Source organism: Mustelus asterias, chromosome 1 (genome assembly GCF_964213995.1).
Source record: "Mustelus asterias chromosome 1, sMusAst1.hap1.1, whole genome shotgun sequence".
In the NCBI taxonomy this organism is placed as follows: Eukaryota; Metazoa; Chordata; class Chondrichthyes; order Carcharhiniformes; family Triakidae; genus Mustelus; species Mustelus asterias.
The window spans coordinates 6,692,940-6,708,706 of record NC_135801.1 but is presented as its reverse complement, the minus strand read 5'-3'; the positions used below and the strand labels follow the sequence as shown (position 1 = coordinate 6,708,706).

At 47.1% G+C, this 15,767-nt stretch overlaps 1 protein-coding gene across 1 annotated transcript in view; it reads right to left on the bottom strand.

Annotated features, from left to right (window-relative positions):
* The window catches only part of LOC144501431 (netrin receptor UNC5C-like), a 354,204-nt gene that overhangs the window by 99,903 nt on the left and 238,534 nt on the right, over positions 1 to 15,767 (bottom strand). Inside the window, exon 2 of the mRNA XM_078225178.1 lies at positions 6,331 to 6,552. Coding sequence (XP_078081304.1) covers positions 6,331 to 6,552 — 222 coding nt within the window. The remainder of the gene's footprint in view (positions 1 to 6,330; positions 6,553 to 15,767) is intronic.

Sequence of the window (15,767 nt, the reverse complement as noted above, 5' to 3'; positions counted from 1 at the left end):
ACAGCAAGATCCCATGAACAACAACGTGATAATGATGAGATGATGAGATAATCTGTTTTTGTGATGTTGATTGGGGGATAATTGTGGGTGGCACGGTGGCACAATGGTTAGCACTGTTGCCTCAAAGTACCAGGGACCCAGGTTCAATCCAGCTTCGGGTCACTGTCAGTGTGGAGTTTGTACATTCTCCTTCCTGGGTTTCCGCCGGGTGCTCCGGTTTCATCCCACAGTCCAAAGATGTGCAGGTTAAGTGGATTGGCCATGATAAATGGTCCCTTCGTGTCAGGGGGACTGGCAAGATGAATTTGTGGGGTTACGTGGATAGGGCCTGGGTGGGATTGTTGTCGGTGCAGACTCAATGGACCGAATGGCCTCCTTCTGCACTGTAGGGTTTAGGGTTTCTATGATTCTATTTCTATAATTATAGAATTACCTGATGAAGAAGCAGTGTTCCGAAAGCTCGTGATCCCAAATAAACCTGTTGGACTTTAACCTGGTGTTGTGAGACTTCTTACTGTGTCCACCCAAGTCTAACGCCAACATCTCCACATCATCATTTCTCATGATATATGAGGTCAGAGATAGATAGGCTCTTGATCAATAAGGGGATGAAGGCTTACGGGGAGAAGGCAGGAGAATGGGGATGAGAATCATATCAGCCATGATTGAATGGTGATGCAGACTCGAAAGGCCGAATAGCCTAATTCTGCTCCTATATTTTATGGTCACAGCAATGCTAGTTGAACATTGCTTCATATCATTCTTGGATTGGCTGCTTTTTTACAGCCCTTGCTGCCACTTACTCTCCCCATTTCACGAGCCTGGGAACTAGTACCAATACGCACTGGGATAGATTATTCAGGAATCACCACCAGCAGGGATGGACAATTTGACGGACTATTTAAAGGTCCGTTCACCTTGGGCGGGAATTTCCGATCTCGGGGCAGGTGTGACCTCCCATGCCTGTAAGCTGTTTTGTTTTTCATGACCAACGGGTCCTGGAGTAGGACTTGAACGTGGAGCCTTCTGGTGTAGGGATAGGAGTGTAACCCACTCTGCCACTCCAGCTCCCTTATCAAGACATGTCAACAGCCATTTGAAAAGAAGCAATTTTGGTTGAAGGACGGACAGGTGAGAGACATGGCTATTCAAGCGAGTCTGAATCTGAGTCTTGCTCTAAGGGAGCTTGGGGCCCAGAATTGGGCCTATCATTTTACACCCTTATCTCTGACTCATAGGCCTTTTTAGTGAGACACTACAGCAATAGCAGAACCTTCCAAAATCTACCCAAATTGGAAACCAAGATAAAAGAAATCTTCTGCTTTTCATTGCCATAAACCATAAAATCAGAGGATCCCTACAATTCAGAAGCTGACCTTTCAGCCCATCAAGTCTGCAGCACCAACTCGCTGACAGAGTATCTTACCCAGGCCCTCTCCACCAGCCTATCCCCATAACCCTACACATTGGTTAAACCAATTGGGGCGGCATGGTGGCACAGTGGGTTAGCAGTGCTGCCTCACAGCTCCAGGGACCTGGGTCCGATTCCCGGCTTGGGTCATTACCTGTGTGGAGTTTGCACGCTCTCCTCATATCTGCGTGGGTTTCCTCCGGGTGCTCCGGTTTCCTCCCACACTCCAAAGATGTGCGGGTTGGGTGGCTTGGCCACGATAAATTGCCGCTTGGTGTCCCGGGATGCATAGGTTAGAGGGATTAATGGGGTAAATATGTGGGGTTATGGGGATAGAGCCTGGGTGGGATTGTTGTCGATGCAGACTCGATGGGCCGAATGGCCTCCTTCTGCACTGTAGGGATTCTATGATCTAACCTACACATCTTGGGACACTAAGTGGCAATTTAGCATAGCTGAATTGGGGCATAATACCTCATTTCTTTGAAACATATGAAGTAAACATGTTGCTTGTGTCAGTTTGCTGCTGCTCTCACTACAGGAGTGAGATAGGCAGCTATCTCCTCGTCTTAAATTGCTTTGAGGGTTTCGTGTAAAATGAGAAAGGAAAAGTCCTGGGGTTGTTCATTTAAGGGAAATTAAAGATGGATGTCTTAGTGACCCAGGCACCTGGCAGTTAGTAACGTGACCCCATCTCCTCAGCTTAGCATTCATAGGTTCAAATAGCTTGGTTGGCATACGAAGGACATTTATGAATTGTAAAGCTCCCTGAGTATTGTTAGTGCATTAGCAACCTGCAGATGTAACTGCTGGAACCTTCTTTATTGTGCAGAACCCCAAGTGACCAAAACTTGCGGATTCCGCGATGCGTTTTGCATTTTGCAGTTGCTGTCCTGTAAATATAGGGTCACTAAACCCTCCAGGGTAGTCGTGGAGTGACCCGGGAACAAAAGCCAATCTGTCAGTCACTTGGTAGCAATGAACTTGATTATTGCTGAAAAGAGAGGCATGTTGCCAAAGTTTTTCATCTTGCACTCATCAGGACAAATGCAAGAATGTCAACTTTCAAACAATCACAAGAATTTATACTACAGGCAAAATGGGTGCTGATTGGTTTGCAAGTTGACTGAGGCATTACCAGGGGGGAAGCAACAGGGATGAGAAAGATTCCCGAGTCTACTATTTCACAAACAAACAGGAAATTTCTCCCTGTTATCCTGCTCAGTACTTCTCTCTCATCCAACATCATTAAGCCAGATTAGACTGGTCATCGAGGACCTGCCTGTATGCAAACTGACTGCTGCGTTTCTCTATATTAGAATAATAACAACATTTTAAAAGTATTTGATTGGCTTATCTTACCCAGGCCCTCTTCCCACACCCTACCCCTATAACCGCACACACATGTCCCATGACTAACCGACTCACCTCAGGACACGAAGAGGTAATTTAGCATGGCCAATCCACCTAATCTGCACATCTTTGCACTGTGGGAGGAAACCAGAGCATCCGGAGGAAACCCATGCAGACATGGGAAGAATGTGCAAACTCCACACAGTGACCCAATCCGGGAATTGAATCCGGGTCCCTGGCGCTGAGAGACAGCAGTGCTAACCACTGTGCCACTGTGCCATCTCTTGTGTTCACACCGTACTGGCTTCCTCACACACATCGCGTTATAACCTGACAGGTACTCCTTTCAAACTTACCCACACCACAATATATTGCAGGCAAGATGAAAAGAAGAAGAAATGGGAACACTACTTCCCCTCTTGGAAGATACTTGGTGAAGATGACAGGTTGTGTCCCCAGTTCAGAACTGCTCTGGTTGCCAGTGAGCACACTATTTTCTGGGATCGTCTCGATCTACTAACAGCACGGCAAGATCGGAGAATCATCCTCTATGTTTTTTTTACAATGGATGGGATCAGATGTCTATGTTTCGAGTTCTTCCAGAGGATAAACTCAAATCTTTTGACATACGACTAGAAAGTGGTGTGATCAAACATTTTGGAAACAGCAGATGTGGTCTCACATTAGATGTTGAAGCACCTGATCGAAACAGATTGCTCATTATTTCTTTAGAGGAGAGAAACAGATTAACTGCGATAGTTCAGCTATTTTACTTTCACGCATCTTCATCTGAATATAGCCACTCTCTGATTAGATTTTACAGCAATTAGCTGCCAAGCTGTAATATGTTACCAGAGGGTTGGGAAGGCAGGGTAAACTATTCATGGGACATGACAGACTGTTGGGTTTGATGCTGCTACTCACATCTAACAGAGAGAGGGCTGAGGGGAGAGCTGATGGAGGGCTTTACAACAATGAAAGGGTTTCCCACGGTAAGTGTGTAGAAGGTTTCCATGTTTCCTACACGGAGTGAGCCAGTACATAAGAACATAGGAACTAGGAGCAGGAGTCGGCCAACTGGCCCCTCGAGCCTGCTCCGCCATTCAATAAGATCATGGCTGATCTTTTCGTGGACTCAGCTCCACTTACCCGCCCGCTCACCATAACCCTTAATTCCTTTACTGTCTATCTATCCTGTCTATCTATCCTTGCCTTAAAAACATTCAATGAGGTAGCCTCACCTGCTTCACTGGGCAGGGAATTCCACAGATTCACAAGCCTTCCAACATGCAGAGGGACCTGGGGGTCCTTGTGCATGAATCACAAAAACTCAGTTTGCAGGTGCAGCAGGTAATCAAGAAGGCAAATGGAATGTTGGCCTTTATCGTGAGAGGGATGGAGTATAAAAGCAGGGAGGTCATGCTGCAATTGTACAGGGTACTGGTGAGGCCGCACCTAGAGTACTGTCTACAATTTTGGTCCCCTTATTTAAGGATGGATATATTAGCTTTGGAGGGGGTACAGAGAAGGTTCACCAGGTTGATTCCAGAGATGAGGGGGTTAGCTTATGAGGAGAGATTGAGTAGACTGGGCCTGTACTCATTGGAGTTTAGAAGGTTGAGGGGAGATCTTATAGAGACATATAAGATAATGAAGGGGCTAGACAGGGTAGAAGCAGCGAGGTTATTTCCACTTACAATGGAAACAAGAACTAGGGGGCAGAGCCTCAAAATACGGGGGAGTCAATTTAGAACAGAGTTGAGGAGGAACTTCTTCTCCCAGAGGGTAGTGAACCTTTGGAATTCTCTGCCCAATGAAGCAGTAGAGGCTACCTTGATTAAATGTGTTTAAGTCTCAGATAAATAGATTTTTAACCATTAAGGGAATTAAGGGTTATGGGAGCGGGCGGGTAAGTGGAACTGAACCCACTATCAGATCAGTCATGATCTTATTGAATGGCGGAGCAGGCTTGAGGGGCTAGATGGCCTACTCCTGCTCCTATTTCTCATGTTCTTATGTTCTTTGGGTGAAGAAATTCCTCCTCAACTCAGTCTTAAATCTGCTCCCCGTTATTTTGAGGCTATGTAGCGGCACGGTAGCACAGTGGTTAGCACTGCTGCTTCACAGCTCCAGGGTCCCAGGTTCGATTCCCGGCTCGGGTCACTGTCTGTGTGGAGTTTGCACGTTCTCCTCGTGTCTGCGTGGGTTTCCTCCAGGTGCTCTGGTTTCCTCCCATAGTCCAAAGATGTGCGGGTTAGGTTGATTGGCCAGGTTAAAAATTGCCCCTTAGAATCCTAAAATGCGTAGGTTAGAGGGATTAGCGGGTAAATATGTGGGGGTAGGGCCTGGGTGGGATTGTGGTTGGTGCAGACTCGATGGGCCGAATGGCCTCCTTCTGCACTGTAGGGTTTCTATGATCTATGCTATGCCCCCTGGTTCTGGTTTCACCCGCCAATGGAAACAACCTCCCTGCTTCTATCTTATGTATTCCATTTATAATCTTATATGTTTCTCTAAGATCCCCCCTCATTCTTCTAAATTCCAATGAGAATAATCTCAATCTACTCAGTCTCTCCTCATAAGTCAATTATCTCAACTCTGGAATCAACCTCGTGAATCTCCTCTGCATCCCCTCCAGTGCCAGTATACCCTTTCTCAAGTAAGGAGACCAAAACTGTACACAGTAGGAAGCACCACGCTATTGTTGCCTTGGGGCACCAATGGAAGGTCACCGATGCCAACTGTGGCTTAGTGGGCACCCGTGAGTCAGAAGATTGTGGGTTCAAGTGCTACTCCAGGACTCACATGCAAAATCTAAGCTGACGCTCCCCACTGCAATACTGAGGGAGTGCTGCACTGTCAGAGGTGCGTTCTTTCAAGTGGAGACATTAAAATGAAGCCCTGTCTGCCCTCTCTGGTGGATGTAAAATATCCCATGGCATTGCTTCAAAGTTCTCTTTGGTCTCCTGGGCCAATACTTAACATCGTATTTATTAGGTGGGTGGCATGGTGGCACAGTGGTTAGCACTGCTGCCTCACAGTGCCAGAGACCCAGGTTCAATTCCGGCCTCGGGTCACTGTCTGTGTGGAGTTTGCGTGTTCTCCCCGTGTCTGCGTGGGTTTCCTCGGGGTGCTCCGGTTTCCTCCTACAATCCAACGATGTGCGGGTCAGGTAGATTGGCCATGTGAATTTAACCCTCGTGTCAGGGGGATTATCAGGGTAAATATGTGGGGTTACGGGGATAGGGCCTGGGTGGGATTGTGATCGGAGCAGACTCGATGGCCCGAATGGCCTCCTCCTGCACTGTGGGGATTCTATGATTCTATGATCACAGAAGCAGACAATCTGGTCGCTATTACATGGTTGTCTGTGGGACCCTGTGATGAACAAATTGCTGTGTTTCCTACTCCACAACATTTCAAGTGGTCTTCAGTGGCTGCAAAGTGCTTTAGAACGTCCTGAGCTTGTGAAAAGCGATACAGAAATGCAAGTTATTTATCTTGCAGAGGAGAAACACCAACTTGTGAGACAATGGGCTGATGACAATACATTAATGAAGACCCACCAGAGGTGTCGTCCACGTGTTCCGCAGTGGTGTGTTCCTTCTGATGAACCCACTCGCTGTTGCACTTGAAGTAGATCTGGGTGGCAGGGGTAGCCTTGCAATACAGGTTCACCGGCTTATTCTTCACAATGTACGCATCCCTGGGTTCAATCAGGAAATGGGGCAGGGGCTCCGGAGGATCGGATGGGAAGAATTCGGGAAGTTCCCCAAAGATGTCATCTTCTGCAGGCAACAAAGAAAGAGGCAAATTCAGGGTGAGAAATGGATTCCGGATGCAGTATATTCTACCCAGCACATTTAACCTCGCATTGTACCACGGTCCAGTAAAACGTGGATTCCACCTGCATTCATTTATTCTCATAGAATAATAATAAATCATATACTAATACAGCAAGAAAGGAGGACATTCAGTCCATCAGGTCTGTACAGGCTTGACAGAGTGATTCAATTCATTACGTTACCCTGTCTGGCCTCCGCAACTCCGCAAAGTTTTCCCCCTTCAAGTTTCTCCCTCAAATTCCATTTCCAGCACAGTGTTTTTCTGGTCATAACAAATGGCTGAATAAAAAAATCCCTATTCCGTCTCAGATTCTTCTGCCATTTTTTTATTCACTCGTGGGCATCGCTGGCTGGGCCAACATTTATTGCCCATCCCTAGTTGCCCTTGAACTGAGTGGCTTGCTCGGCCACTTCAGAGAGTCATTGCTGTGGCTCTGGAGTCAAATGTCGGCCAGACTGGGTAAGGATGGCAGATTTCCTTCCCCAAGGGACATGAGTGAACAAGTTATCTTAAATCTGTGTCCTTTGGTTGCTGACCCCTCTTGCCAATCGGAAGCGTCGCTCACTATTTACTCTGTCGATGTCCCCTTATGATTTTGAATGCTTCAGTTAAATCTCCCCTTAACTTTCCCTTCTCTGGTGTTTACAAACACACAATTTGAGGGGAACTATTCCTTTTCTTGCATCAGGGCATATCCGCTACGATTCTCACCAACTTTTACAGATGCGCCATAGAAAGCATTCTTTCTGGTTGTATCACAGCTTGGTATGGGCTCCTGCTCTGCCCAGGACCGCAAGGAACTACAAAAGGTCGTGATTGAAGCCCAGTCCATCACCCATCTATTGCGTCTGCCCACACTTCCTCGGAAAAGCAGCCAGCATAGTTAAGGTCCCCACGCACCGCGGACATTCTCTCGTCCACCTTCTTCCGTCGGGAAAAAGATACAAAAGTCCGTGGTCACACACCAACCGACTCAAGAACAGCTCCTTCCCTCCTGCCATCAGACTTTTGAATGGACCTACCTCGCATTAAGTTGATCTTTCTCTACACCCTAGCTATGACTGTAACACTACATTCTGCACTCTCTCCTTTCCTTCTCTATGAATGGTATGCTTGTCTGTTTAGCATGCAAGAAACAATGCTTTTCACTACTAATACATGTGACAATAATAAATCAAAATCAAATCAAATCCGCAGCCTCTTTCCACAAAGCTACTGGATGGAAAATATCGAAGTCGGCAGAAACTGATGAGGCACTGCTATTAATTTACAATATTTATGTCGCTTATAAATTCAACTGGTACAAACAACAAGTGGTAAATCAGAACCTTCAGGTAGGATTCAGATGTTTCTTAATCCCAGCATTAATCCTTCCCTCGGTTCACACATCGCAAATCCAGCTTTGGGCTAAACATGCAAATCACGCAACATTTTCTCAAAAACATCCCACGCTAGCTAGTAGGCTCTGTTTACCTTCATATTTGCACCAGCACTGGATCACGATTTCAGCCACCTTTAAGGCTTTAAAAAAGCTCGAAAACAAGCTGTACAGTTAGGAATAAAAAATGGCCACACTCACATGGGAACAGACTCCCAGTCATCAGAGGCAATAACATATAACAGCACTCCCTAAAGGAATAGCACTCCTTAAAATGTCAAATCCACTCAGCGACTTAAACTGCTATCACTCTACGGAAAGTGCCTTTCATGCAACAAGGAATTTATCCCAACGCATTTGAGGGTGATTGGGAGAGGAGTCCAAAGATGTGCACGTTTGGTGGATTGGCCATGCTAAATTGCCCCTTAGTGTCCAAAGATGTGCCGGTTAGGTGGATTGGCAATGGTAAATGCGCAGGGTTATGGGGATAGGGTGGAGTGGGGGGTGGTTGTGGCTGGTTGTAGCGGGGGGGGGGATGCTCTTTTGGAGAGTCAGCGCAGACTCTATGGGCCAGATGGCCTCTGTGCACTGTAGGGATTCTATGGTTCCATGGATGCGTGGTTGAAGGGTGCCTCATGATTTAAATGGGGAGAGGGGATGATCACTCTTGCATTTTTTGGCTCCTCCATCAATGAGTTGATGGGGGGAGGTTAGCTGGGCCTTTGGGATCTTCTGTCCATTGAGTTCAATTCACGAAGGACACCTCCTTCCTGCAACTTGTCAAAGACACAAGTACTGATACTTGACAAACAGTCCATGAACGCAGAGAGGTGAGAAAGAGTCAGAGGCACCCACCCAGGACTCTCTGCTGGCCATTGCTGAAAGAAGTCATTGAAATCCAATTGAAATATTCTGGACTTCCTGGTTGGCACAGCCTCCATTTGACCTGCCATGCCGTTCAGTGATCCCAGCCTGCTCCAGCACATCTAGAGTGAAGTAGCCTGGGCTCGTGGCTGCCAGATTTATTGTTTTGAAGGATCAAATGTCAGACAGATCTATTTGATTATTAACATCCCAGCTCCTTTGTCCATTCCACTTGACATTTCAAACTGACGCACAGAAAATCCGGCAATTTGCCCTCAGTCAAAGTGTGATAGATCACAGCGGGAAGGCCAGATGGGAAGGAGGTGAAGGAATCAGATTGGAGGTAGCAAATGTAAAGGTCAACAATTGCCTGATTAGTATCATAGAATCCCTACAGTGCAGAAGGAGGCCATTTGGCCCATCGAGCCTGCACTGACAACAATCCCACCCAGGCCCTATCCCCATAACCCCATGTATTTACCCTGCTGGTCCCCCTGATACTAAGGGGCAACTTAGCATGGCCAATCAACCTAACCTGCATATCTTTGGAGTGTGGGAGGAAACCGGAGCATCCAGAGGAAACCCACGCAGACAGAGGGAGAACGTGCAAACTCCATACAGTAACCCAAGGCCGGAATTGAACCCAGGTCCCTGGCGCTGTGAGGGAGCAGTGGTAACCACTTTGCTACCATACCACCCGTGCCTCTCCACTCTCTAACCCCTGTTGTTGTTGGCAGCATTTTATCTCACGAATCTACCTCTTGCGTGAAGTGAAGACCACCCACTCAGAAGGAAGAAGCATTAAAACAATGAAATAAGAATACTGGTCTGAACTGGTCTTGTACATTTTAAAATGGAACGCGCACTAAAAACAGGGAAATAATACTGGTCTGAACTGTTTTTTTCAGTTGAGAACCAGAGCTCTTGTTTATTTGAATCAAGACAAGAGAACCCGTTACCTTTTGTGATTGTGAATCCATAATGTGAGTAAGTTTGAGCCACTTTTGCTCCCCAATGGACAACAGCAGAAATGCATTGACCCAGAAGGAACCAGACTCAAGTTCCAGCATGTGCTGATTGGCAATGTTAAGTGGACAATTGTCAACTGCCTCACACATGGCGAATCACCATGAGATCATTTGCAAGGTGCCCGACGCTTGAAGCAGGCAGGGGAACAATGGCCATCTTGTAGGCACCCAATCCCTGCCTGAGGTGAATATTCAAGGTCAATAGAAAGGGTCGAGAGTTTCAAGTTTTTAGGTGTCCAGATCGCCAACAACCTGTACTGGTCCCCCCATGCCGACATTATAGTTAAGAAAGCCTCCCAATGCTTCTACTTTCTCAGAAGGCAAAGGAAATTTGGCATGTCAGCTATGACTCTAACCAACTTTTACAGATGCACCATAGAAAGCATTCTTTCTGGTTGTATCACAGCTTGGCATGGCTCCTGCTCTGCCCAAGGCCGCAAGGAACTACAAAAGGTCGTGAATGTAGCCCAATCCATCACGCAAACCAGTCTCCCATCCATTGACTATTTCTACACTTTCCACTGCCTCGGCAAAGCAGTCAGCGTAATTAAGGACCTCACGCACCCCGGACATTCTCTCTTCCACCTTCTTCCGTCGGGAAAAAGATACAAAAGTCTGAGGTCACGTCCCAACCGACTCAAGAACAGTTTCTTCCCTGCTGCTATCAGACTTTTGAATGGACTTACCTTGCATTAAGCTGATCTTTCTCTATACCCTGGCTATGATTGTAAGGCTACAATCAGATTGTAGCACTGTCTCGTTTCCTTCTCTATGAAGGGTATGCTTTGTCTGTATAGCACGCAAGAAACAATACTTTTCACTGTATGTTAATACATGTGACAATAATAAATCAAATCAAATCAAAAGGCAGGCCATTAACGATCACCTAGCACTCCTGCCAGAGGCAGGCAGGAAGCTGCTTCCATATGCAAATTGAGGTTCTACGCCAGTTGTCAGATCTCAGGGAAGGCAGCGGTGCAGTGGTATTGTTGCCGGACTAGTAATCCAGACCCAGGGTAATGCCCTGGGGACCTGGGTTCGAATCCCAATAAATTCAATAAAACTCTGGAATTAAAAGACCAATGATGACCATGAAACCATTGTCGTAAAAACCCAACTGATTCACTGATATCCACTCGGGAAGAAAATCTGCCGTCCTTACCCAGTCTCCAGAGTCCAGACCCACAGCAACGTGGTTAACTCTTAAATACTCTCAGTGTTGGACTTTAAATGCTGGCCCAGCCTCCCACATCCCATGAACTAATTTTTAAAAATTACAGTTCTCGAGTACAACTGAGGGCACAAAGATTACCATGCAAACACAATAGAAACAGAAGGAGGCCATTCAGCCCTTCAAGACCATTCTGCAGTCCAATCAGGTCATGGCTGACCTGTACTTAGCTCCGTTTACCAACCACAGATCTGTAACTCCGAATAATCTCACCCCAACAAACATCCCTTAACCTCACTTTTAAAGTCTTCAGTTGACTCCCAGCCTCAGCATTTTCTGAGCAGGAGACAGTCCCAGATTGGCACTATACATTTGCTGGAATTTTACCGCCTCGCCCGTCCGAGGCTCATAAGATCCCGCCTGAGGCCAACGGAGAATGCCGTTCTGTGAGCTGCGCCCGCCCCGATTCCGGAGCGGACGTGGCGGTAAAAGTCCGGCCGTTGTGTGAAGAACTGCTTCCTGACCATCCCTGGTCGCTCTAAATATGTCATTATGTCCTCTTGTTCTGGACTGCTGTCTGAGACAAAATGGTTTCTGATCAACTCCAATGACCTCTTATGAACTGAATATTCAAATACTTGTCAGGGTGATTTTATTTGAACACAGCCCTCTGTGTCTCACTCTCTGTTTTAAGACTTCCTGTCTCCTCTATCTTTGCATTCTCTTCATTTAGACACTATTCATTTGGGAGAAAGAGCCTCAGGCTCCTTATTGTGGAGTCCTTGAATTGCATTCAATTCTTCTGTTCCCAGTTTACCATATCCATTTCCATATCTCTCTAGGGGAGGGCAGTATAGTAGTTGGGTTTGGCACATACGGGGTTAATGTGCGATTGAGCATGGCACTGCCCACACCGTGCTGTAAGATGGCATATGACCCAGAGCCAGAGTCAGTCCACAGATGGGTAAAGACTGAGGATAGAGTCCGCTGCATCCCTGTAACCGCCTCTGTAAACATATACATAATTATAAGTTTTGACAAAGACTTGCTGTTAATAGACACAGGATTATGGAGCCCATTTTATGGCATTTGAAGCAGGATTCCTCAGCCAAAGGAGGGGTTGGGGTGGTAATCCCAACTATAATGTGGGTTCTTTATTCCGATTCTTTGGGCTTTCATTTTAAAAACCAGCTGGGTAGGGACCAGGTGTGAAAATTTCATTTGTAGAAGTCATCTCTGAATCCTGATATCTCGGGAACAGATTCAAAATCCAGCCCTTTCCCTCTCTGCTTTCTTCATAGAATCCTACAGTGCAGAAGGAGGCTTTTCGGCCCGACCACAATCCCACCCAGGTCCTATCCCCATCACCCCACGCATTTACCCCAGCTAATTCCCCTGACACTCAGGGGCAATTTAGCATGGCCAATCCACCTAACCTGCACATCTTTGGAGTGTGGGAGGAAATCTGAGCACCCGGAGGAAACCCATGCAGACACGGGGAGAACGTGCAAACTCCACCACAGACAGTGACCCAAGGCCGGGAATTGAACCTGGGCCCCTGGTGCTGTGAGGCAGCAGTGCGAACCACTGTGCCACCGTGCCGCACCACAATCTTTTGCATTTCAAGGACTGGTTTCTCCCATCTTTCTTTTGCCTTGAATTTCATTTGGGTGCTCAACATTGGTGGAATAGTTAAAACTGTTCTGGTTTTTCTTTAATATGTTATTGCTAACATGTCAATCGCAGATTGTGAATGAAGGGCGGAGACTTTGGAGACAGGAAAAGGTATAATTTTTAGTTATTACCAAAGTGAGATGGTTGCTAGGTAACAGAACACGCTTTCACTCAGGCAATCAGTGTTAGGCACTGAGCAATCCGATAGCCTCCAAATTGCCCGATTTACAGGCGTTCTGAGGGCTATTGGATTGCTTCAGACCGAGAGCTCGAGGCTGTTATACCAATCAGGCGTCTCCTCGCTAAGCTGGCAATCAATACAGTATTCCCAGAGAGATCACCCGGGTTCTGTAAAAGGATAAGCTAAGCTCTGATCGGAAATGGAGCAGTTCAATCCTGCCTCTCTCATCACCGACCCTCCAATGTCCCCTCTCCCATTGGGTGGCAGCTGTTACTCTTATTAACGCAGCGACAGACACACAGTTAAAATAATTGGTTAAAAGAAGCAAAAGCAGCATGAGGCAAAACTTTTTCACGTAGTAGGTGGTTGCGGTCTGGAATACAGTGCTGCAAAGGCAGGTTCCATCGAAGAATTCAAAAGGGAATCCTGGAAAGGAACGGTGGCACAGTGGTTAGCACTGCTGCCTCACAGCGCCAGGGATCCAGGTTCGATTCCTGGCCTTGGGTCACCATCTGTGTGAAGTCTGCACATTCTCCTCGTATCTGCGTGGGTTTTCTTCGGGTGCTCCAGTTTCTTCCTACAGTCCAGGTTAGGTGGATTAGCCATGCTAAATTGTTCTTTAGTGTCCAAAGGTGTGCAGCTTAGGTGGATTGGCCACACTAATTTGTCCCTTAATGTACAAGGATGCGCAGTTTAAGTGGATTGGCCATGCTAAATTGTCCCTTAGTGTACAAAGATGTGCAGGTTAGGTGGATTGACCATGTTAAATTGCCCCTTAGTGTATAAGGATATGTAGGTTAGGTTGATTAGCCATGGTAAATTGCCCCTTAGTGTCCCAAGATATATAGGTTAAAGGAATTAGCGGGGTAAATACATGGGGATATGGGGTAAGTCTGGGAAAGAGTCAATTGTCTGAATGGCTCCTTCTGTAGAGATTCTGTTCTTGAGTCGGTTGGTACGTGACCTCAGACTTTTGTATCTTTTTCCCGACGGAAGAAGGTGAAAGAAAGAACCAAGTTTAGAGTAGCCAACATCCAATTGTGTGAATCTGTTGTCCTCCATCCCACCAGCTCCAGAAATTCTTTCAGAGATGTAAGCATCAGTAATGTAGTTTTTCTCTGCCCGGCTGAAGTATTAATTCCTGTTTCTGCTGCCACTGACTAGCATCTTGGGACAGATTTCACAACAATTCACAAGTGCCTAATGAATGAAGCCCAGAATGCCTATAATAATCTGGCATTTCTACTGTATAATAATGGAATAATGAATATAAATGTACCTTTTATGCAATTAGATTCTGCTTGTTTAACAGTGAAAGAGTATTCTGATGCACTGTCAGTTATGCAATAAAAATGAACTCAATTTACTTAGTTCAACAGCAGCTTATATTTATATAGCGCCTTTAATATAATTGTGATAACCCGCCCACGAGCAGCACGTCTCGGGGGGAAACCGGAACGCCCAGAGGAAACACACACAGACAAGGGGAGATGTGCAGACAGTCACTCAAGGCCACCCATTGAATGTCCCCCCCCCCCCCCCCCCCCCCCCCCCCCCCACCACCACCCCCCACAAGGGAAAAGTTAGTGTAGGTCCGACATGCTCCACACCGATGGACCCCCACCGCCACATTGTGCTACAGAGCAGCTAAACAAGGGCCAGGTGGGACACCTGACCCTCACTAGGGTGGTAGTGTCAACCTCTGGAGCTGCCAGCCAATTAAATTTCCGACAACACCAAGAATGTGTCAGTGTCTGGACAGCAGGAGAGGAAGCTTTGGCAACAAGCAGGTTGCCAAAGATAGCATGTTATGACAAGGGTGGCACGGTGGCACAGTGGTCAGCGCTGCTGCCTCACAGCGCCAGAGGCCCAGGTTCGATTCCCGGCTTGGGTCACCGTCTGTGTGGAGTCTGCACGTTCTCCCCGTGTCTGCGTGGGTTTCCTCTGGGTGCTCTGGTTTCCTCCCACAGTCCGAAAGATGTGCGGGTTAGGTGGATTGCTAAATTGCCCCTTAGTGTCAGGGGGACTAACTAGGGTAAATGCTGGGATTATGGGGCTAGGGCCTGGGTGGGGTTGTGGTCGACGTCGACTCGATGGGCCGAATTGCCTCTTTCTGCACTGTAGGATTCTATGAAGTGGAGATGCCAGCGTTGGACTGAGGTAAACACAGTAAGAAGTTTAACAACACCAGGTTAAAGTCCAACAGGTTTATTTGGTAGCAAAAGCCACACAAGCTTTCGGAGCCCCAAGCCCCTTCTTCAGGTGAGTCTCACCTGAAGAAGGGGCTTGGGGTCCGAAAGCTTGTGTGGCCTTTGCTACCAAATAAACTTGTTGGACTTTAACCTGGTGTTGTTAAACTTCTTACTGGATTCTATGAAGGCAGAAGGGCTAGATCCACAGAGCAAGTGAGCCCGGGGATGGTTTTGGCCAGGCCAGGATGGGATGCTGGGAGGGGACTGGTTTAAGTCTGTGGGTTGATAGGAAGGAAGAAGAGGAGGTTCGATCATGCCAGGGAGGGGTTGGGGGGTGGGGGGTGGTGTGTGACCCTGCCCTGATCAGCAAAGTGCGCCCCCCCCCCCCGACTTTCTTCCCACCCTTTGGAGAACTTTGTTAGAAAATCAAGCTACCCATTTGTATCTGACTGCACCAGGCCCAAATGCTTTATGGCACAGGAAACATATTATGAGGGTCAACTGGCTCAATAACAGGCCTCATTGACCCTTAGTTACCTCTGTGAAAATGATGTCCCCCCCCTCCCATATTGTGGGGATGAGCTAGGTGGTGAGGTGGGCACCCACCCCATTTTGTATTTGCCCCCTCCCTATTTTGTTTGACCCCACGCCCAAAACACACCCAGTGGG